The 21,812-nt window shown below is 37.0% G+C and overlaps 1 protein-coding gene across 50 annotated transcripts in view; it reads left to right on the top strand.

Moving 5' to 3' along the window:
- ANK2 (ankyrin 2) overlaps positions 1-21,812 on the top strand; it is a 618,697-nt gene that overhangs the window by 537,783 nt on the left and 59,102 nt on the right. For 46 of the 50 annotated variants that reach the window (XM_070259760.1, XM_070259771.1, XM_070259801.1 and 43 more), the window contains 4 exons: positions 4,675-4,747; positions 13,222-13,366; positions 19,663-19,765; positions 20,455-20,558. In XM_070259760.1, coding sequence (XP_070115861.1) covers positions 4,675-4,747; positions 13,222-13,366; positions 19,663-19,765; positions 20,455-20,558 — 425 coding nt within the window. Of the gene's footprint in view, positions 1-4,674; positions 4,748-6,097; positions 6,152-13,221; positions 13,367-19,662; positions 19,766-20,454; positions 20,559-21,812 lie in introns of all 50 variants that reach the window. The other 4 variants (XM_070259758.1, XM_070259757.1, XM_070259755.1 and 1 more) reach the window with 1 other exon arrangement.

The following is a 21,812-nucleotide window of genomic DNA, read 5'->3' as shown; positions in this document are numbered from 1 at the left end:
CGACTTTGAAAGACCCAGCAGGGGCTCTGAGACTGTGAGCCTTCCCCTGGGCTTACGGTCATTGTATACTTGCTGGAATGGACATCAAAGGGATAGGAACACATTTGTGGCAGCAGAAGCCAACAAGCTCAATCTCCTAATACAGTTTGGAAGAACTCTGAGATATGACTCATCCCTCTACTTATTGATCAGCTATCATCAATTATTTCTATGATTTGCATAATTTTAAAGTGATCATGTTTCATGTTGTGTATAATCATTGATATATAGAGCATAAATTACCAAATAAACTACTAAAATAAAAATATTATATTTATAGTATCATTTAAACCATTGGGGAATTTTTTGACAAGCAGTTAAGAAAATGTAAATATTCAAAGTCCTAAATCTTATCTGATGCCTTAAGTCAGTTAAAATGGGAATCCTAAAATGGCAATGCAATAAATACACATAAAGTCATTTGACACATTTTGAGGTGGAGTCAAGATCTTTTCTTTGAACATAGGTCCATTGACCAGAAGGCTAATTTGTCATTCTTGCATAAAGAACATTAGTAATACATACTATATTGTGTGTGTGTATGTATTTTATAACATCCATATCTATATAATATTCTGTGTATTATCTTAAAGAGACACTATACTGAGTGCAAAACCTTTTTAAACTTTTGGCACATTTTTTTCCAATCTGTTATCATTGTCTGAACACACCTAATTGAGTAGCAGTTATTTTTGGTGACCCACCTTTGTTGAGAATTTCCAAACCATTTACCTTAGTTTTTATAGAAAAATACTATTTATATACTATTTATTACAAAAATTATATTAACATGTACACTTGGTATAAATAGGTTTGGGTACAAAACCAAGTTTGGCCTGTCACTCCACCAATGGGAGCCAACGTGTGTGGGCATTAGAAGGTGGCATAGTAGCCAGGATCACTCATCATGCTTTGGTGGCTTGATGAGGATGTGGTACAAAGGAAGTGGTTGACCAAGGGGATGTAAACCATTCCTCAGTAAAGGTCAGTAAAGCAGACTTTTACTTTTGCATAGAACAGACCAGATATTGTCCATGATTTGTAGAACAGCATGTTAAAGGATGCTTTTTTTTCTACATCTTTCCCACATTGTGATAAATATTAAAAACCCGTTATTAACTCTTCCATCTAGCTTATCCTATTTGTTTGTTTGTATTATATGATTTAATTATATCCTGTTAAACTTGTGCATGGTGCAGGACTCATTTTAACTTTTAAAGTAGTTTCTAATCTTGACCACAGAATCTTAGATTCTATAGCAGAGGGAGATGCCCATGATCGTTTAATTATATCCTTATTTTCTGTATACTATTCAGATGGAGTTGCATAAAACCATATTTATCTTCTGATAATCAAGTTTTCAAAAGATACTTTATTTAAAAGGAAAACATATATTCATTTCTTGTAACATTACTAATGTGTAGGAAGACCTATTTGTTGTCCATTCAACAAATATTTATCGATGGCCTTCTAAAGGTCAAGCATGACGTCATGTACAAATGCATGCTATATTTACTACATTGCATATAGAGGGCATTTTTAATATCTACACAGAAAATGTCCATGACCAATATGATAACTGTGTGTTACTTTTCCTGTTGCCACCTATAGTTGCTGAGAATAACTTTGATAGTATTCAGAGACCAAACTAAGGCAGTTATTTCCACTCTCACAAGTTCAAAGAAAATATAGTCCCATTGTTAGCCTTTGAAAATAAAAAACTAAGAATGTCAGGCAATATAACTTAATCATTTAAAAAGTATTTCCATCAATTATTTTCAGTTGGAGGAGCATCCTCTTGTGGAAATGTTTCCTGTGGAGGGCAGATGCTCTGGAACAATTCTACAAAAATGGATTTTCTGGTAGAAATGGATTTTCTTGTAGATATCCTTTTGCATTTTTAAGTCATTTTATTTACACTTAGATACTTATTTTAAAAGTCAGAGTTTAATAGGATGTCATTGTTTAATAGGATGTCACTGTCTCTATCCTATATTTTAAATGCAAATCACTTTTCTATGATTTATGCACTTTCGTAATCCAGGGAAATGATTTGCAAATTGAGCTACACAATACACCCACCTGAGGAACTTTTTAAAAATACCTCTTGGGGCTGGCACCATGGCATAGTGGTTAAGTTCAACGCACTCTGCTTTGGCAGCTCAGGTTCACAGGTTCACATCCCAGGCACAGACCTACACCACTCATGAGCCATGCTGTGGCAGTATCCCACATATAAAATAGAGGAAGATTAGCACAGATGTTAGCTCATGGCTAATCTTCCTCAGCAAAAAAATATAAAAAATTAAAAAATCAAAATACCCATCGCTGGGCTTTGTCCTCAGGGATGCTGATTTAATTGGTCTGTGATGGGACCCAAGCAAGAATATTTTTTAAATTCCTCTAATAATTTTAATATGCAGTTTGAGTTGAGAACCTTTGATATAGAACATAGGTTGCAATTTATCTGTGTTAAATTTATAGATTAATATTAAAATAATAAAGTGGTGTATTGTAATTGTCTTTTTAAGTTTATTCATTCAACAAATATTTATTGACTGCCTATTATTCTCCAGAACTTTGGGTGGATGCTTTTGTCTTTCCTAGTTTGTTTTTGGTGAATAAGACATTATGGAATTATTTAAACACCATAAATAACATGTAGGGGAGCTGAATTTATTACTCTGGTCTTCAACAGTGCCTTAGTCTGGGTAACATGTGACTTTCTTGGCTTTGTCCTATTTTTCTTCCTATTCCTTCAGTGTGCTAGTACCCAAAAGAAAATCTGTTTAGTGATTATGTGAATTTTGCATAATTTTATCTCATTGATTTATTCGATATATATTTGAGAAGCACCTACTATGTTTCGAGTTCTGTGGAAACAATCTTACTCTTTAATGACTCACACATTCGGTTGTGTTTGATGTGGCATACACAAGCTGTAGGGTACACAGCAGCAGATAAACACAGTTAAACAAATAACTTCATCAGGGAGGATCAGGGAATGTTTCTCCAAGGAAGTTCCATCTGATATGAGCCAAGAAAAGAGGGGAAAGAATATTTCTAGTAAAGGAAAGAATATATGGAAAAACTCAGAGGCGTGAGAAAGCATGACCTGTGAAATGGTCGTAGCGTGGAGTGAGAGGTGAAGTTACCCTGGCTCTCCTTACTGCGTCACCAGGGGTCTTCTGTACCAGTTTATTTTGTTTTTTTCCTAAAGAAAATGGGGAGCCACTGAAAAGTAATGCATATCACATTATGATTGAATGAGTCCCTCTTAACACACAGATATTATACGTGTATATGTGTATATATTTTCAAACTAATCAGTTGAATTTCCCTGTGAATATATTTGAAGTTCTCTACTGCTTTTGGAAAGAAAGAAATTAGTGATGGGTCCTTGCAGCCATTCAGACAAGTCTGTAATATGTGTGTGGCAAAGCCTAAAAACCTACACAATGTGTTTGTTGTATTTCGGTGGCTTTAGCTGAAGATTTTACTCTTATTTTGAGACATTCATTTTTTAAAGTTCCCCTAACAATGCCAGCAGATGCACTTAACACATTTTCGGTGCAGAAACTAGAGATATGAATTGAGACTCAACTGTTTTTGGGTGACATTTAAAGTCATGAGATTTGGATTTTTATCTTTCTGTCGCGGTGGTATCCCTGGTGTCTAAAATCATGCCTGTCATGCAGTAAGCACTCAAAATGTCTCTTGAGTGGCTGAATAACTACAAAGCGCAGAGGCCCTTCATTTTTGAGATTAATTTAATATTGAATTACAATAGGGAGAATAGCTAATATTTATTGAATACTAACACATGCCAAGCACTGTTCTTAGAGCTCTTATATATATTATTTCATTTGATCTTCATAACAATTTTATGAAGTAGTAGTATTATCCCCCTTTTACAGCTGAGGAAGTTGAGGCATAGAGAAACAAGGGGACTTGCCAAGCCTCATAGCTAATACCTGCTGAAGGTAGGACTTGCACCCAGGCAGCCAGATTCCAAGAACCCGGTCCCTTAACCTCACGTCGAATATCAGGAATGGACAGCAGTGACTTGACAACTCTGCCGTGCTCTCCCGGAAGGCAAATAAGCAACACCCCGAGTTGCAGCCCAGTGAAACGCTGTCAGGATGATTGATTCTCTTGTCCCAGAAGAGATGCATTACATTTTCCACCCAAATAGTTTTTGTCTTTCACATTGTTTATAACTACTTCTCCAATGGCTTGGTTTTTAATAAATTGCATATGTTCATTGCTTCTTTTTAAAGCTTTTTTCTGGAGACATTACTTCGTTCATTTTAGGGAAGCCCTGAAAATAATTTGCTTTCTCAGTGTGACTAATTATTTTTGCCCTTGCTAAAGAATTTATTTTTCAAATGGGAACTCAAAATAATGAACTTTCGCTTGTACAACTTTACTGGAGTAAATGATCACTTATCTTCGGAGAGAACAAATGAATGTTCTTGAAAGAGAATAAGCTTCCAAAATAAACTTGAGGAAGAGATGGGATGCTCAGGGCCCTGCGGCTTGCTGATGCAAAGAGGAGGACTACCTCTGTGATTCTTTTGATCTTTTGTTTGATTTTGTTTTTAACTTGGGCATTAATGATTTTTTTCTCTCCAGACCATCACTGAAAAACACAAGCTAAATGTTCCTGAGACGATGACCGAGGTTCTGGATGTTTCTGATGAAGAAGGTAAGACTTTCATTCAAATTTCCGTGACATCTGCTGTGGTCTCACACAAGGGCAAGCCATTTTCTTTTTTCAGTGACTAGGCTGGTCAGTCGGTGAGAATGACAGCATCTTAACCTTTAAAGTCACTTTTTCACCTTTGTTTCAATAGATCTACTTTTGCCATTTGGGGGAGGGAGGATTTGAACAAGAATGTTTTCAACCGGTATTGTCTTGAATGTCTCACTAAATAGTAAGGCTGGGAAAAGGGGAAGAAACTGGAGATTGGCCATGTGTTAAAATTTCTACCTGATAATATGATTGTTAATAATATATGTTCTAATTATGTTAAATACATTTTTTATTAAATGCCCTAAAGTGTGCCTTAAAGTATCTGTGGTATATTGAGAAATGTCTGCTTTCTGACTGCTTCAGATGTACAGAATATATTTTACATCCAGAGGATAAGAGCCATAGAGAAAGTTAAAAATAGCATGGCAGTAAGTCATACAAATTCAACATAAGAATTTGGTTCTTTAAGTCAGAAAATATGCCCCCTGTAGTTTTAGAATTGATAAAACTTTTCTAAGGCATTGAGTGGATTTCTAAGTCCTGAGAAGCCTGTTGCTCTGGGGCTGACCTGGGGGGAGGGGCAAGGGAGACGGAACATTGTGTTAGACGTCCCCCTAGCAGGGTTTCTGGCTCCCTACCTCTACTTCAACTAGAGTAGTTGACTTTTCTTTTTTTATTTGAGGTTTAATTGACATTTAACGTTATGTTAGTTTCAGGTATACAACGTAATGATTTGGTATTTTTGTACACTGCAAAATGATCACCACTATAAGTCTAGTTACCATCCAGTAGTTGACTCTTCTTGACCAAAGAAATCTGCTGCTAAAAAATCATGAATGCAGCACATAAAGTATGCAACCAAATTTCGATAGTACAGCTCTCAGTTAAGTCTATATATTTGAAAAATTATTGCCATAAAAGATGGTACTGGGCCCAATGCTAATTACTTTTGTGGAGAATTAGTAAAGGTATTTCTTTAGGTTCTTCCAGATATAATCATAAGGAAAAACTTTACACTGAGATGTCCTTATTTGGAACCAGTTTGTTAAATCAACTGTTGGTAAAGGCGTTGCATTATCTCAGCTTTTAAAAGAGCTTATGACAAGAATGAACAAATGTTGGGTCAAGTGTATGATTTTGAGTAAATTAAAAGGTATTGCCAAAGCCAGAAGTTTCAAGTATTTATTATAATAATTTTGTGTTCCATCCTAATACTTGCCAGCTAGTTTCAGCATTCATATGTGCATACTACATTTTGTTTCATGGGCTCATCTTTCTTATCTTCACTTGTATGTCGAACAGCTTTAAAACAGTTTGGTGACCAGTTTATTGATGGGGAAGTGCTTAGCGATTCAGGTACCTTTAGAGGAAATTGTTGGAGTGAGAACTTTTGTTTGCTTTTAGTTTTTCTTAACTGGGGAAAAGCAACTTGCTTAATACTAATCTGTTTCTTTTGAAATAGCATGTGTAATGTGGGTGGAAATATGTATGTGTGCATTTAAGTGTGTGGATTCTATTAACCTAGAAGCTTAAAGCCGTGAATTGCTTATGCTCTTAATGAAACCTATTAACACAATTAAATTATCTGATGACAGCTTGAAATGAATGCAGTTAACATCATTCTTGGGTGAAGGTATATTTTAGGTGTGGTAAAAAAATATATTAAATTAGTAGTTATAATGTGATTTTTTTAAGGTAGCTAGGAATAGACATAAAGTAACCTTTAAAAATTATTTAAAAATTATTCCCTATATGATGAAAAAGAATTTTGTCATATAGGGAAAATGGATAATACAAAATATTCTATCTAGCAAGTAGGTTCCAATGTACATGTGGTATGACTTTAAGCAAACTTGTTACATGAAAATCTGAATTTATAAATCAGATAAATTAGATAGTGATTATTTAACTAAAAAATAATTTTTTATTTCCAAAATAATTGTTAAAGGATTCCAATAGCTAATGCATTCAAAGTATTTACTGGGTTTATAGAAATTCCATTTATATAAAACAGCCTCTTGGACCTGCCCGTTGCATAATATAAGATCTATCTATAACATTCTGTACACTTTTATTAAAACTGTTACATATTAAAAGTTGTTAGTGATAAGAACTCTTGATTTGAGAAGAATACTGGCTAATGATCAAGAATTTTGTGGTGAGAGAAGAAAATTTCCATTTTTAGATATAGCCAAAAACTTAACATTTTTTTTCCCAGAAATAAATTCAAGTTGAATAATTTTTATGTAAAGGATATATTTGAATATTGTGAAGCAACTTTTTAGTGCAAAGAATTAGTATAAAGGGATTTGGCTGGTTGTCATTGCCAACCCTTTAATGTTTTGTGCCATTAAAATGTTTTCATGGAAACTACTGTCACTCATATGGACAGAGTGCAGCCGCATGTGTTTGGAAGGTATTAGCCAATCCCTGTTTTCTTTATAGGTCTACTATTTTAATGATAGTGTGTGTATCAATACTCAAAATAGCATTGAAGCCAAGTATAGATATCCTTTCAGGCTAACTTGCTTATCTTGGTTTATTCCCATGCTCTTGAGATCTGTGTCCTACAGAGGCTGGTCATAGCTAAACGTGCCACTATCATTGAGGAATCTTGTAGTTTCCAGATATCAAAATATGAACTTTACTTAAAAAGCCAGTAATACACCATCACTATACAGTTAGTAGGAACGATTTTTCACAGAATTGGAATAATTGGAGAATACAACAAAAAAAAGTTAAGTCCTAAAACCTGGGAGTCAGAACTCTATTAAGTGAATATATAGGTAATGACAGAGAAGGGGTTGTTCCAAGTATAAGATACAATAAGGAAGTTCCTTTTAGGTTTGTTATGATGCAAGAAAACAGGGTTTGCCTTTTGTTCATTTGTTTTACATCAAATAAGTAAGTTGATATAAGGAAGTATGTTAGGGGCCAGCCCAGTGATGCAGAGGTTAAGTGCACACATTCTGCTTTGGTGGCCCGGGGTTCGCCGGTTCAGATCCCGGGTGTGGACATGGCACCGCTTGGCAAGCCATGCTGTGGTAGGCATCCCACATATAAAGGAGAGGAAGATGGGCATGGATGTTAACTCAGGGCCAGTCTTCCTCAGCAAAAAGAGGAGGATTGGTGGCAGATGTTAGCTCAGGGCTAATCTTCCTAAAAAAAAAAACGTATGTTAGAGTATAACCATTCTTCCACAAGCTCTCTGAGTTGTGCAGAATTCTTTCCAAGTCTCATAGAACTCACCTCAAACAAATAAGAGCTAAAAATCTTAATCCAACATCGTATTTTAAAGGAGAGCTTCCTTCCTCCCTCTTTCCTCATTGGCTTGGGTAGGGCAGCGGTTGTACTATTTGCTCATATAGGGAATTTGCAGAGAGAAGCAGATGGGCAGAGGGTGAGGTGGGAAAAGAAGATGAGTCTTGTTTTGGATATGCTACATCTGAGATGATTATAAGAAATCCACGAAGCAATTGAATCCAGGATGTGGAGAAGTCCAGGAGGCAATTAAAATACAAATGGGGAGTTTTTTGAGAGAGGTCTGGGATGGATACAGATTTGTGTATAGTCAGTATATCGGTGGTCCTTGAAGTCTTAAAAACACGTGCTAATATGTCAAATAAGAAGAAAGGTCACTTGGGAAATATCAACATTTAAGGAGAGTGGAGACTGGGAGGAAAGACTCCAGAAATAGAGGGAAGGTCAAGAGAGATTTGTGTCAGAGAAATTCAGGAGGGTCGTTTTCCAAAGAAGAAATCACCTCTTGGCCACTGGTTAATTTGTAAAATTAGCAAGCATCTGTTTAGTAGGTTTGACAATGAAAGGAAGAGGAGTCAGTGTGAAATAAAGAAGGACTAAGAGTTGGGGGAAGAAGTTATTGTATTTCAAAGATGGCAGAAAGATGGATGTTTTATCTGTGGAAGAGAAAGGGCTGACAGAGAGGGGAGGTTGAAAATGAAGGGCCTACCAGACAAGGTATCTAGGAAGATGGGAGAAGAAGAGGATCCAAAGGCAAGAGTGGGCTAGCCTTGGACTGGGAGAAATCACCTCGCCTACCAAGATGGGAGGCAAGGATATGATTGTCTTATTTTGGGGGCACATTAAAAACATTTAAAACTTTGAGCTGTATGCAGAATTTCCTAGTTATGGACCAACTTGGGCAATTTTATTTTTTCCCCAAACTGATTTTATATTCTAGTAATTTCTGCAGGCATTTCTGTTTTCCACCTCACACTGCTGATGTGAACTACTGAATAGCATGTTTTATACACAAGTGCCCTGGGAGGGAAATTTTACGGTAGCACCAGCAATATTAGTACCCAAACATGTGCCTTTCCAGCTAAATCTAACATTGAGTTGGGATCTGGCCCCTGATACCAGCGTTTAGGGACTTTGCTTCTTTGGGCCATTTCTCTCTCAGACGTAATCAAGACACCAGGATACAGTCATACATCGCTTAAAACAGGGGTACATTCTGAGGAATGCATCGTTAGGCGATTTCGTCATTCTGGGAACATCATAGAGTGTAGTCACACAAACCTAGATGGTGTAGCCTACTACACACCTAGGCTATATGGTACTAATCTTATGGGAGCACCGTTGTATATGTGGTCCATTGTTGACCAAAATATCATTATGCAGCGTGGCTGTCTATACCTAAGGCCCTCACAGGTGTCTATGAAACCCTGAACTTCACATTTAGTAACATTGAACCAGGAGAGGATTTTTTATGTAGCAGCTGTCTTAGATAACATTGTCACAAAACCATCAAAATGCAGAAAATGAGGAAGACTGTAAATACGGGCATCCCCTATCTCATGATCTCAGCGTAAGCAGAGGTTTTTAAATTGTGCCTTGACTCATCACCAGTTGCAAAATTTGATACATGTGATGAAAATTTGCTCTTCAGATTGCTTTCTTTCTGTCTTCTAATAAGATTCCATATACGCGAGAGGGGCAAGGCTGAGTTCTGGTGGTTCATCTGTGTGTTCTACAAGATGCAGCTGCGACACTGGCCTTGTCTTCAGCCTTAGAGTCATTCCAGCGAGGCTTCCTTCCTTTCTTTTTTCTCCACTCTTTCCTTCTCTCTTATAAACCTTCTCTCTACCGAGGGATGACAAGAGGGGAAATTGAGAGGAATAAAACAGAAAACTTGTAATGTAGGCCCTATTTTATTAAGGAGTTTTAAGAACCAAGAAATTGAAGCTTATTTTGAGTTACGTTTGTTCCTTGTGACCCTCTTGGCTGCTAGGAGACTGTGATGGGAACTGGCAGATTAGGAGAAGCAAGATGAAGGGCAAAAGCAAATTGACTCTGAGGAGGGACAGGATGCCCTAATCTGAGTGGAATTAGGAATTTGATGCCAGAAAGCAGCTACATTGAATTCTTGCAGGTTGGGGTAGGACAGTGGAGGATAGGGAAAGAGGATATTCAAGCAGACTTTTGAGTTTTAAATAATCTTTTTGGCCTCTTGCTCAAGGGATCCATGAAGTATAGCTTATATTATATATCAGATCCTGCATTTAACTAGTCCCTTCACTTTTTAATAAATTAGAATAGACTTAGTCTTCCCAACTGTTAACAAAACTCATGTATTTTTTTCTGAAAATCATTTAGGCTTATATCCAAACTAGATAGTGCCTGTGTCTTGGTAAACCAATTCTTAGAATTGATCTTAGAATTTTTTTTCTCCCAGAAATAAACAAAGGGGATCCTAACATTTGACTCTTACAAACACTCTTATGTGAAGATATACCAATTAAACAAGAGGTGGAAATGGTGGAACAAAAGTAAAAATAAGTACTACAAGGCCTATGTTATACTGTCTGAGCTTCTTGATCTTCTTGCTATGTTCAGACACCAGCTTTCTCCCCGCACTTTCTGCCATTGCTCACCAACATGAACATTTACTATTGCCAAGCGATTCCACTTAGTGTTCTCTAAATAAGTATCGCATAGCACTCTTTCATTCACGCTATTTTTACTGCTCTCCATGACCCCTTACAGACCAGCCTCTTGCCTGAAATACCATCATCTCTGCCCATTAAAACTGCATCCAAACAAATGACCAGCTCCAATTCCTTCTTCAGTGATTCCTTCTCCAGCTTCACTGGAATTTCCTAGGGCTACCACAACAAATTACCACAACCTTGGTGGCTTAAATTTATTCTCTCACGGTCCTGGAGGTTAGAAGTGGGTCCATGCTAACCTCTATTGGCTCTGGGCAAGAATCCTTTCTTGCCTCTTCCAGCTCCTAGTGGCTGTCAGCAATCCTTGGTGTTCCTTGGGTTGTAGATACATCACTCCAACCTCTGCCTTCACATGGCATTCTCCTCTGTGTCCTTCTCTGTCTCTTAGAAAAACATGATAATTGGATTTATTTAGTATTTTTCTTATCTCAATCCTTACCTTAATTATATCCTTACCTTTATTATTGGAGTCCCTATCTCCAAATAAGGTCACATCGTGAGTGGACATGAAATTTGGGGGGACACTACTCAACCCAGTATATCATCTAAAGTGATCTCTCCCCCCTCTGAACCTTTTTGGTTTTTCAAGTTGACCAACACCCTGCATTTTGTGTTTGACTATATTGTTATGTATCTATAGGATGCTATTGTTGTTGTATCTTGCTTTCTGAGGGAACACTTTGAAGAAGAGAATGTACACAAGGGCAGGGAGAACCACTTTAACAAACTTAATTTTAAAAAATTTACTCATGTTTTCATTAGCGGTATTAGATTTATGAAATATTTCAGTGGATTAAAATTATATTTATTTCTTTTTAATATATACATTTTTTCAAAAAATATTTTTTGCGTAAATGAAATTTAGCTCGTGTTTCGTTGGTGTGTCAACACTTTGACCATTTTATATTAATAAAAATAATAGCTAGCAGTTAGGAATTCCAGCACTCTGTTACACATTCTCTATGTTATTTAATTCGTGTAATCAGTGCAAGGTCAATTATTAGTATCATCCCCATTTTTCAGTTGTGGAAACTGAGGCTCAGGAAGATTAACTGGCAAGTAAGTAGCAGAATTAGAATTTGAACCCAAGTCTATCCAATTCTAAAGGCTCAACTTGTAATTGCTATTCTGTGTAGCCTAATTCAGCCAAAACTAAATAAAAATCTAATGATGTCCCTGAAGGAACTATAAAATTAATTTTAATCGTGAGACCCTATAACTGTGAAATATTAAATGCATTGATTTTGAGACAAAAATCTAATGGTGGGTAAATTGCGTCTCTGTTTCCTGAATGGTCTTTTGTTCATTCTGCCTTTAGCTTTAAGTAATTTAGAGCACTAATAATCTTTTGATATATATCTAGGCTCTTAGCATCATATGTACAGGGAAGCAATGAAATGTTTAAGACGTATCCCTCTCAGGCTGTATCTTTGTAAATAAATTAGTGTTGATTGAGAGGAATTATTGTAAGCAAATGAGATTAAAATACATGATATTTACCTTCCTTATAGAAATGAAGCACATTCCTTCGGGCTTTTCCTTATAGAGGTTATCAGGCTTACAGTGTGTGGTTAACGCTCCTAACAAGTCATCAAAAACAGTTTCTCTCAGCTGTGTTATTCCTCCGTTCCAGCATGCTAATGGTATATAGGGCATGCCTGTGAATAAGATATTATTTATTGAATTACCTGAAATCTGTTATTTTGAAAGTGAGCTATTCCAGTTCTAGGGCAGAGAACGTCCCCTTACCATTTGGACTTCCAGATGTGAGCTACAGCATTCGTCATCTCTGCCTGCCACTGCTTAGTTACCTAATTCACTTTTTTCGATGTACTTCACCTTTGGGGAGCCATCTAGTTTCCAAGAAAACATTCTTTTTATGTTCTGTAATGTTTAAAAATTAAGTTCCAGTTTGTTTATTAAAATGTCACAATCTGCTCACTTTGTTCCAGTGTTCTTGCCCTAATGTGCATATTTTGTTAATCTTATAAATCGTATTACTCCATTTAACATTCCTCCTATTTGTTTTAGAGTGGTAGACATTTCTTAGAATATTGCCAATTACATGAAGAGACTGTTGATGCTTGACATTAGGTACAAAGTTGTTGACACTACATATAGAAGCAAGTAGTCTGCCTGTCATACTAATTAAGTTAAATAATATAAGCTATAAACCAGCTATCATGGTAAAGAAATGAGTGAAGAAAATTGACTGATATTGAAAGAATTACAATTCAGGTAATTATTTCTTCTTGATAAGCAATAGGAAAATTAGTCAAACATTGTTTCTCCTAAGTTTTAGCACTTTTTAATTGCGTGTGTTGTGTTTTCTAGCGTGCAGTGTTTCAGTGACGTCAGTGTTATGATGCTGATGTTTTTCACCATCAGTCATTTTGTAGCAGATAATACAGCCAACAAACAACTCTTTCTCCATCTTCCTCTGATTGTTTCAAGGTGATGACACAATGACGGGTGACGGGGGAGAATACCTTCGGCCTGAGGATCTGAAGGAACTGGGTGACGACTCTCTCCCCAGCAGTCAGTTCCTGGATGGCATGAACTACCTGCGGTACAGCTTAGAGGGAGGACGCTCTGACAGGTATTCACACGAAACTGACGTTTGTTACCAGCCGGAAGTGGGTGCAACGCATTTTTATGATGATGATAAAAAAAGTAGCCATATTTATTAACACTTCATAAGTACCTCACTACTCTCAGCACTTGGCATGTTACCTTACTGCATCTCTAACAACTTTAAGTGCCCATTTTAAAGAACAGGAAACTGAGGCCTAGAGAGATTAAATAACGATAAAAATCAAACAACTAGGAAGAAGCAGAGCCATGATAAATAAAGAGCTCTCTACTTTTAAATATGACGTTTTTAATCATTTGCCACATTGTTCTCTAAGCAAATAAAAAGGACAGTTTTGCCTTATGGGCGGTCTTATAAAGTGGCAATTATAGACACTTCCAATCCCTTTGGGGTTTTTGTTAGTGCCATAATGTATGTGAATAAAAGGATGCTGTGAAGAGGGATTAAAAAGAAAAATTCAGAAGGAAGCTATGTTGGAACTGACTTTTTCATGAAAAAGAATCAAAACTGAATCGCACAAGAGCCTGGACATAAAGGCAATCTGAGAAAAATCTGCAGGAGCCCAGGTTTTATCGACAACTCTGGGGAGGTTTCTATAATATTCTGAAACGAAACATCCATGTTATTTTTTGGTTATTACTAACTAGCAGGACTGGCGTTATTTTTTTGAGGCAAGCTGAATAAGAACATTCCATGGTACCTCATGAAAAGTATGACTGCTAATTTAGGTTAAGCATGTAGTTGTCCATATAGTGTCACGTCTTTCACTAATCAATAATCTCAAATTTAGAGTTTTAGTCTTGGCTCTATTCTGAGCTGTATCCAGCTTATTTGGAGTCTAAGAAATAAACACTTTAAAGAGTAGTCAATTCAGGGCCGGCTCAGTGGCGTAATGGTTAAGTGCACACATCCACTCTGGCAGCCCACTTTTTGCTTGTTCCTCAAGCAAACAGAGGAAGATTGTCAACAGATGTTAGTTCAGGGCCAATAACCCCCCTGCCCCCCCCCCCCCAAAAAGAGTAGTCAATTCTAAATGGGTAATTAGCAAAAACCAGCTTTTCTTGGTATTTTTCATTGAGCACCAGTGCCCCCTCGCCTACCTTGTTTTTCTTTTAAACAATTGAATATGCATGTAATAAGTACCTTTTTAGGCTGGCTTTGTGGTAGATGCTGGAGTTACAAATATGACTAAGACATGATTGCTAAATTTTTAGTCTATCGAGGTGGGAGAGACACAAGGCTGGTGGTACCCACAGAGTACAGCTAGAACCCTGAGGCTCAGGCTCCTGGAGAAGTTGAGCCCAAACTGAGATGGAATGATGAGTAACGATGGTGAGGGAAGACGGGGAGGGCGTTTGAAGCCTTAATAAGATCACGAGCAGAGGTTCATGGTGTGTGTGAGAAAGAGACTAGTGAGTGCTGCTGGAGGGTAACTATGACTGCTGTGGGATCATATTTGCATTTTGGATGGATCCCTCTGACAGTGAGTTAGAGGAAGAACTTGAGAGGAGAGTTGTCAAAGGGCTGATCCTGGCAGTTGCCACCGTCTGAGAAATTATTGCGCTAATATTAGCTGAAGTTGTTAGGAGAAGACTCGAACTACAGCCTTGGTGGTAGCAGTCATGGGACAACTTGAGAAATGAAAAAATCGAGAGCATATCTGCAAGGTAAAACTGGCCAGATTTGGCACTGGATTTCATAGGGTGAGTGAAGGAGAGGAAGAAGATTGGCTGGGCTCCTGGGCTTCAATGACTTAGATGGAGGGTGGTTCTTGGGATCAGGGTACGGAAGGAAGAGCCGCTCAGGTGGGTGAAAGAAGGGGGTGAGTTTTGACACACTGATAGATTTGGACCTCACAGTCTGAGATTCTTAAAAGACTTCAAATTTCACTAAAATGAAATATTTGTGGCTTTGTATGAATTCATAATAATGTATGAATAATCATATTACTGTCAGCCGAAAAGCCTTTATTTTCAGCGTGGTCTCTCTTAAGAATAAGTGCTTGATTTGGTCCTTTTTCCTTCTTTGAAAGTACTTAGGTTGAGAAAGAATTTAGAATAATACTTTCTATAAAGCAGGGTTCTATGGTCTGATGATTGTACTTGAACCGAATACTTATCAGCATGTCAGCACGGGGGGTATGAAACTAAGAAGACATGGTTGGTTCTCCAGGTCCACACTTGCGTTTCTAGAACACTAGATATATTCGTGATCTCCATGATAGAATTATAGGCAGTCTTTCATTTTCATGGTTTTTTTGTTTATTTATTTTGCTTAGACATTTCAATATGTTACCTATTTTCGGTAACCATTTTTCCTTCTCATTATTTCTTTATTTGGTATGCTTTCAATAGTACCATGCCCAGGTAGGTATTATATAGTATGAAACCATGACCTTCCTGGATGCAGCCACATTTCTCTGCTCACTGCTCAATGTGTGTGTGTGTGTGTATGTGTGTGAGTTGGCAGGGAGTGCTCATATTCTAGAATTATGGATTTATTCTCAAATTAGGATTTTTATGTATTAAATTAAATAGCTTTTGAGCTAAAAGGGTGCATATATTACTAAAATGAAAGTCTGTGACATGCCCCAGGCATGACTTTGTCTTAATGGTCACAGTTTCACCTTGTTGTTGATAAAACATTAGCAAGCTTCCCCATGAGGAACCTAATTAGCTGATGTATAGTTGGGAATGATAGAGAAATGATTCTGATGCCTAACATGTACATGGATGCAGAAGGAAAAAAGTAGGGGCAATATAGGATACATTGAATAAAAACACAACCAAGTTCTGATGAGTTGGATTTTGTGTCCATTTTATTTTGTTATTGCTTACAAATTAAAAATGCTATCCAAATTCTATGTAAAACACTAAATAACAGCGAACCACAGATGCTTCTCCATGTATCAAAGTCAATACATTGAAAATTTTGGATATTTACTTGTCCAGTAGGGTTTGAAAACTCCATTAATTGAATGTCTATTAAATATTACAGGTTACTAAGATAGTAATTATTATGCTTTCCAGTGAAATTACAGACTTTGATAGTAACTCCTATGTGTCCATAAAGCAGTTGTACCATAGTGAAAAAAGTATAAATTTAAGACCATAATGAAACTTTTGGCACATCCCTTAGCTGAAATTTGTAAGTAAAAATTTACACTTCTATGGACAGTGTTATTGTAAATTTATTGAATTAAATGACTTCTGAATTAATTTGAAAAATGGCAACTCCATTGTAAAGTACTTAAATGTGTTTGTGATATTTTATATCAGGATGGACATTTCTGATGCAAGGACTTGAATTATTGCACACCTTTATGCCGTTCACTATTCCTTCAGAGAGAATAATTTGCTGCTGGGATATTCTACCTTTATTTCATTTAAGTAGAGTGTATGACATCATAGAAAAAAGAGCAATTAGAAATTATAAGCATTGATGAAATAACCAATTTGCCTTTTAGCAGTCAGTAAACAGTGAGCTAGAATAAAATCATAGAGGACAGAGGTATTTAGACACATGGTTCCAACTTACTCATTCTCCTTGTCTCTCCAACTTTTCCTACTCTCTGTCTCCATATCCTAATATGTTTCTTTCTCTCCCCTAATCTGCTTTTTGTGGTTGTAAGTCACTTTGTCTCTTTCTTTCCTTCTTCTTCCTCTGTATTTCTTTTCTGTTGGTGCTTTAGGAAAGATAAAAAAATAACACCGAAGCCCTTCTGCCCTCTTGGTTCAAAACCAATTAAGAGATAGACCCAGGGAAAAGGGAGATGGAGATCAAAAATCCACCTTTATTACTCAGGCATTGATTGCAAAATGTGGCTTTATATTTGCAGCCAAATGAGCTCCTTCAAGTCTAATTCCTAGAATAGACAGACATCCACTCACCTGTGGTATCTCCCTGAGAGTGGAAATTGAGACTCGGCTGCCTTCTTTCAAAGTTTAGACATTTACAATGGTGGCAACCACATCACTAGGTCTTATTTAAAGAACCATTATTTACCATTCGGTTTGTTCCCATCCAAGCTAAATTTCCATTTCCCTTTGAAACCTGTGTGCCTGCTATCCCAGTGCTACATTTAAAGGTCTACCTGGTGACAGAGTCCCCACTTGCTTTTATGAGCAGGCATTTCTAGTCTTGTATCCCAATGCCTCTTGCTCCTTTTGTACTGTTCATTCTTATAGATCTAGCACCTTTAAATGTGTGATGTTATAATCTGGATCTTTGAATTCTAAAGCCATGGATAGAGATTATGTAATTAACAAATCTCAGCCCAGTAGAACTTGATGGGGCAAGATGGTTGAGCCCATAGATGGACATATCATTTCCAGAGGTTGACCCTTCTACTATTTTCCCTCCCGTGGACCAATTCAAAACAAAATCAAGGAGAATAGAATTTAAGAGCTGGCAATCTAGTGCTGCCTGGTACAAAACACACACAAGTGAATCTTAACTCTCTTTGTGGTTTAAAGCAGGAAAAAAATAGTTCAGTCCCTCAGTTGAGGCAAGCTTTTGCTAAGATTAAAAACCCTTTTCCCCAGTAATTTAATCCATTTCTAATCCTCAAATTCAAGGTCAGGCCGAGGTTAGTCACAGCAGCCCACAGCCTGTTTATGAAGTGTACCATCAAAACCCAGCTGTGCAACTGTAAAATCAGCCATAATACAGGCTGGCTCCAACGGCCAGGATTAACATGCCTGTGGACGGGTTTACTAAGGGATCCAGGATGCTCCTGACTTGGCCCTGTCAGGAGCCTCTATCATCTCCAAAAGCCTGTATAACATGAAATAGCGAATTCCCAAATTATATGTAGATTTCATTTCAACACCCAGATTTATATAGTGTAAACACATAGGATCAGAGAGTCATCTCCGTTGATTCATGTCACTTACCCTCTAATAGTCAGGGTCTAGTTTTTAGGCATAAAACCTACAACAGAATAGGAGGGAGAAAGCGCTAAATTACTATGAATTATCTACCAAGTGATGTTTCCTCAAAGATCATTGAAGTTGGCTATATTGACACCTCATAAAGATGACAGTATATGGTTTACAAAATTAGGTATATTTGAAAGATGAAAATAGTTCCTGCTAATAAATACACTAACTTGACATTTAGTCCATAATTCTACAATGCTTCACTAGCCAAATACTGACTAGCTAAAGTAAATCAAACTTTGCCTCTATAAATGTTGCGAAAGCTTGCAGAGTTCTTTATTTTCCCCTATGGGCTTTGGGCTAATATTTTGAATACAGATCTTTAATTCTTGGACTAACGTGTACAAAATATAGTTTATTTAAGATATCAACCTATTTGTCATTTGATTGTACAAATTGATTAGGAAGGAATGAAATTTCATCTTTGTAAATGTCACATTTACCCATCTGAGTATATAATTTAGAACTTTGAAATCAGATTTATCAAAAATGTAAAACATTGATTGTCAAGGCCTAAATCCCATTTTTAAGCCAAACCTTGTTTTTGGTTAGTGTGCACTGGCAGTTTATTTTTGTGCTGGCAGATGTGTCTGTGTTCTTGGTTGGTGCTTAGAAACAGCTTCTTGTGCTCTTGCATCTCATTGCCAGCACCTTTTGGTGCTTCACTCACCACGTACAGGACATGCAAAGGGAACAGTGCTGTCCTTTGAAATAGCATTGTTGGAGACACCAGAGACAAACAAGAGGAACTCCACTTCCGCAGGAAGCATGCATCTGGCCACAGTTCATTTCACTCTGTAGCTTCCAGGGGAAGGCACCAACATCCAGTCATTCACACTTGGGGAGGAGGAGAAAGAAGCATGGAGAGAATGGAAAATGAGTGAAAGTGAAACCTGTGCTTTCATTTTGTTCTCTCTGAAGACTATTTTCCCCCTAATATTTTTCTTAGTTTCAGGGGGATTAACGTTTAACTCAGATTTAAGCAATCTATCCTGGAATTATTTCCAGTGTGAATTTCTTATACTGGCAGTAAGTAAACCACAGTTGCTGGTTTCAGACATTTCTGGGAAGAAAATGAATCAGATTAGGAGTATCAAATTTTAACTTCTGGATTCCCTTGTGTCCTTGCCATTGAGTGGTAGGAACCAGTCAAAAGGTGTGTTAGTTTAGTTGTTGGACAGAGAGGTAGGACGACACAGAGACCTGTGTTTTCTTCTCCCACGGTTGTGATTTATGTTCCCCTGGAAGTTGCACTGTTAGCTAATAGCACGCTTTTTTCACTCTCCTGCTCTGCTCTTCATTTCATCCGCCCAACCCTACCTGCTGTTGGTATATGACCATGGCCTCCTGCCAACCTACCAGCCTTCGATCCTTCAGTTCCGACAGGTCTCACACCCTGAGCCATGCCTCCTACCTGAGGGACAGTGCTATGATTGACGACACGGTTGTGATCCCCAGTCACCAGGTATGTGACTTTTTACCTTCGCGTTTCTGCTTTCTGGAGAGATTTTTAATCTTACCTGATGCTGGAAATGTCCAGAGAAAGATTTTTACACTAAAAAAAAAAGATTATCATAATTCTGTTGACAAACTATGATAAGAGATTTGAGGGTTTTCGTACAACTTGAAAACTGTTCAGTAGATTTTAAAATGAGCAAAGTTTTTCTAAAGTAACACACTGCTTCTTTCTTCAGTTATTCTGAATTCTTCTGTGGATGTTATATATAAAAATCTGTTTCTTTATAACGTCCCTAATAAAGAAAAAAGCGAAGTAGGATGCCTTCAAGGTGTAAGATGAGTGGTACAAGTTAAAAAACATCTTAATGTTTACAATTGTTATTGATGTAAAATTTATTATGAAATATTTTAATTTTAGGACTGATTTTATCTGTTTTGGCTGATTGGATATAGGGAAATAGATGAACCCCTGCTCTCCTCAAAGGCAATGACACAAACGTGATCTTATATCAATAACATAATTGAAATAGGGATGTATTATAAGAGATTCCTTTTTAATGCATTGGTCTTATATTTTTAAATGAAAGTTTTTCCAGGTAATAACACCTTCCTGTGGTACCACTTTTTGCAGTTCATTATATTTTGCTTCAATGGAAGGAAAGTCTTGTTATTAAATTCAGTGTTCTTTGTGTTTAGGTGTCAGCGCTAGCCAAGGAGGCAGAAAGGAATTCTTATCGTCTCAGCTGGGGCACTGAGAACTTAGACAACGTGGCTCTTTCTTCCAGCCCTATTCATTCAGGGTGAGTAAATCAATATTATGTATCCAGATCAAGAGGTAAAAAGAGATGAGAGTGAAAATAACAGCCTTGTCCAGTAGCTTTAGCTGATGGCTCGCTTACAGGGGAAGTGACCTTTGTTTAAACTTGTAAATAACATTGCTTTATCCAACGTGGACTCTATCTCCAAAAACAAACCAGCAAAAAGGGTTGAATTGAGCATAGAAAAACTGATGATTGTTTTAAAATTCCTAGTAGAATTCCGTCGAACAGCTTGCTAACTAACCAGAATATATCCATGACCTCCTTACTGTTCACATTTTGTCTTTAAGACATCTTAAAAAGAGGTGCAGGATCATTTGCTTTCTAGAAAGTTCTATTTACTAAGATTAACTGACTAGTTTAATAAATGCCTTTCCTCACATGGTAATGCAATTAAAATAATGTTTTCAGGAGTTTGAGTCACACAGTTAGGGAGAAGAGTTCATATGCCATTTGAAGTAGGGATATGCTGCAAAGGCAAATTTGAATGCAACAAGTCAGGTTCTCAATCATCTTTAAAAGCCATCCAGGTAATATATATGCCACTGCTACGTAGGGCATGCTGCCTGTTTGTCTTAACTCAGTAAAAAGTGGAACTTTGAGTAAATAATTTTAAACATACTTAAAGATGTTCTTAAGGTATAAGAATTTAATTATGTGGAATATAAATTCCTTAAAGAGTTTCAAATTGTAACACTCTTGAAAATTGGCTTTTCCCTTACATTTTAGTTTCAAGTTATATAGTAATTTCATAATTATGTGTAAACCTTAAAATACTTTTTCATTTAATCACTTTTAAAGCCCTACCCATATTTTATCTAACTAAATGTGATACTTTGGTTTAAATTATTATCCCAAACTCTTTATCCATAATCCTCAGAACTATTTTGAGGAGTGGATCCTTTCTTGTTTTTATTATTCTAAAATATTCTCCTTTCAGGAAAGCATTCTAAGATAGTATAGTTAAAAATTTTGGACCTCAGGGCCGGCCCCGTGGCGGAGTGTTTAAGTTTGCGTGCTCCACTTTGGTGGCCCGGGGTTTCATCGGTTCGGATCCTGGGCACGGACATGGCACCACTCATCAGGCCACGTTGAGGTGGCGTCCCACATGCCACAACTAGAAGGACCCACAATTAAAATATACAACTATGTACTGGGGAGATTGGGGGAGAAAAAGCAGAAAAGCAGAAAGAAAAGAAAAAGATTGGCAACAGTTGTTAGCTCAGGTGCCAATCT

The sequence above is a fragment of the Equus caballus genome, chromosome 2, assembly GCF_041296265.1.
Source record: "Equus caballus isolate H_3958 breed thoroughbred chromosome 2, TB-T2T, whole genome shotgun sequence".
In the NCBI taxonomy this organism is placed as follows: domain Eukaryota; kingdom Metazoa; phylum Chordata; class Mammalia; order Perissodactyla; family Equidae; genus Equus; species Equus caballus.
The sequence above is the reverse complement of the archived record's forward strand: the minus strand, read 5'-3'. Positions and strand labels throughout refer to the sequence as shown.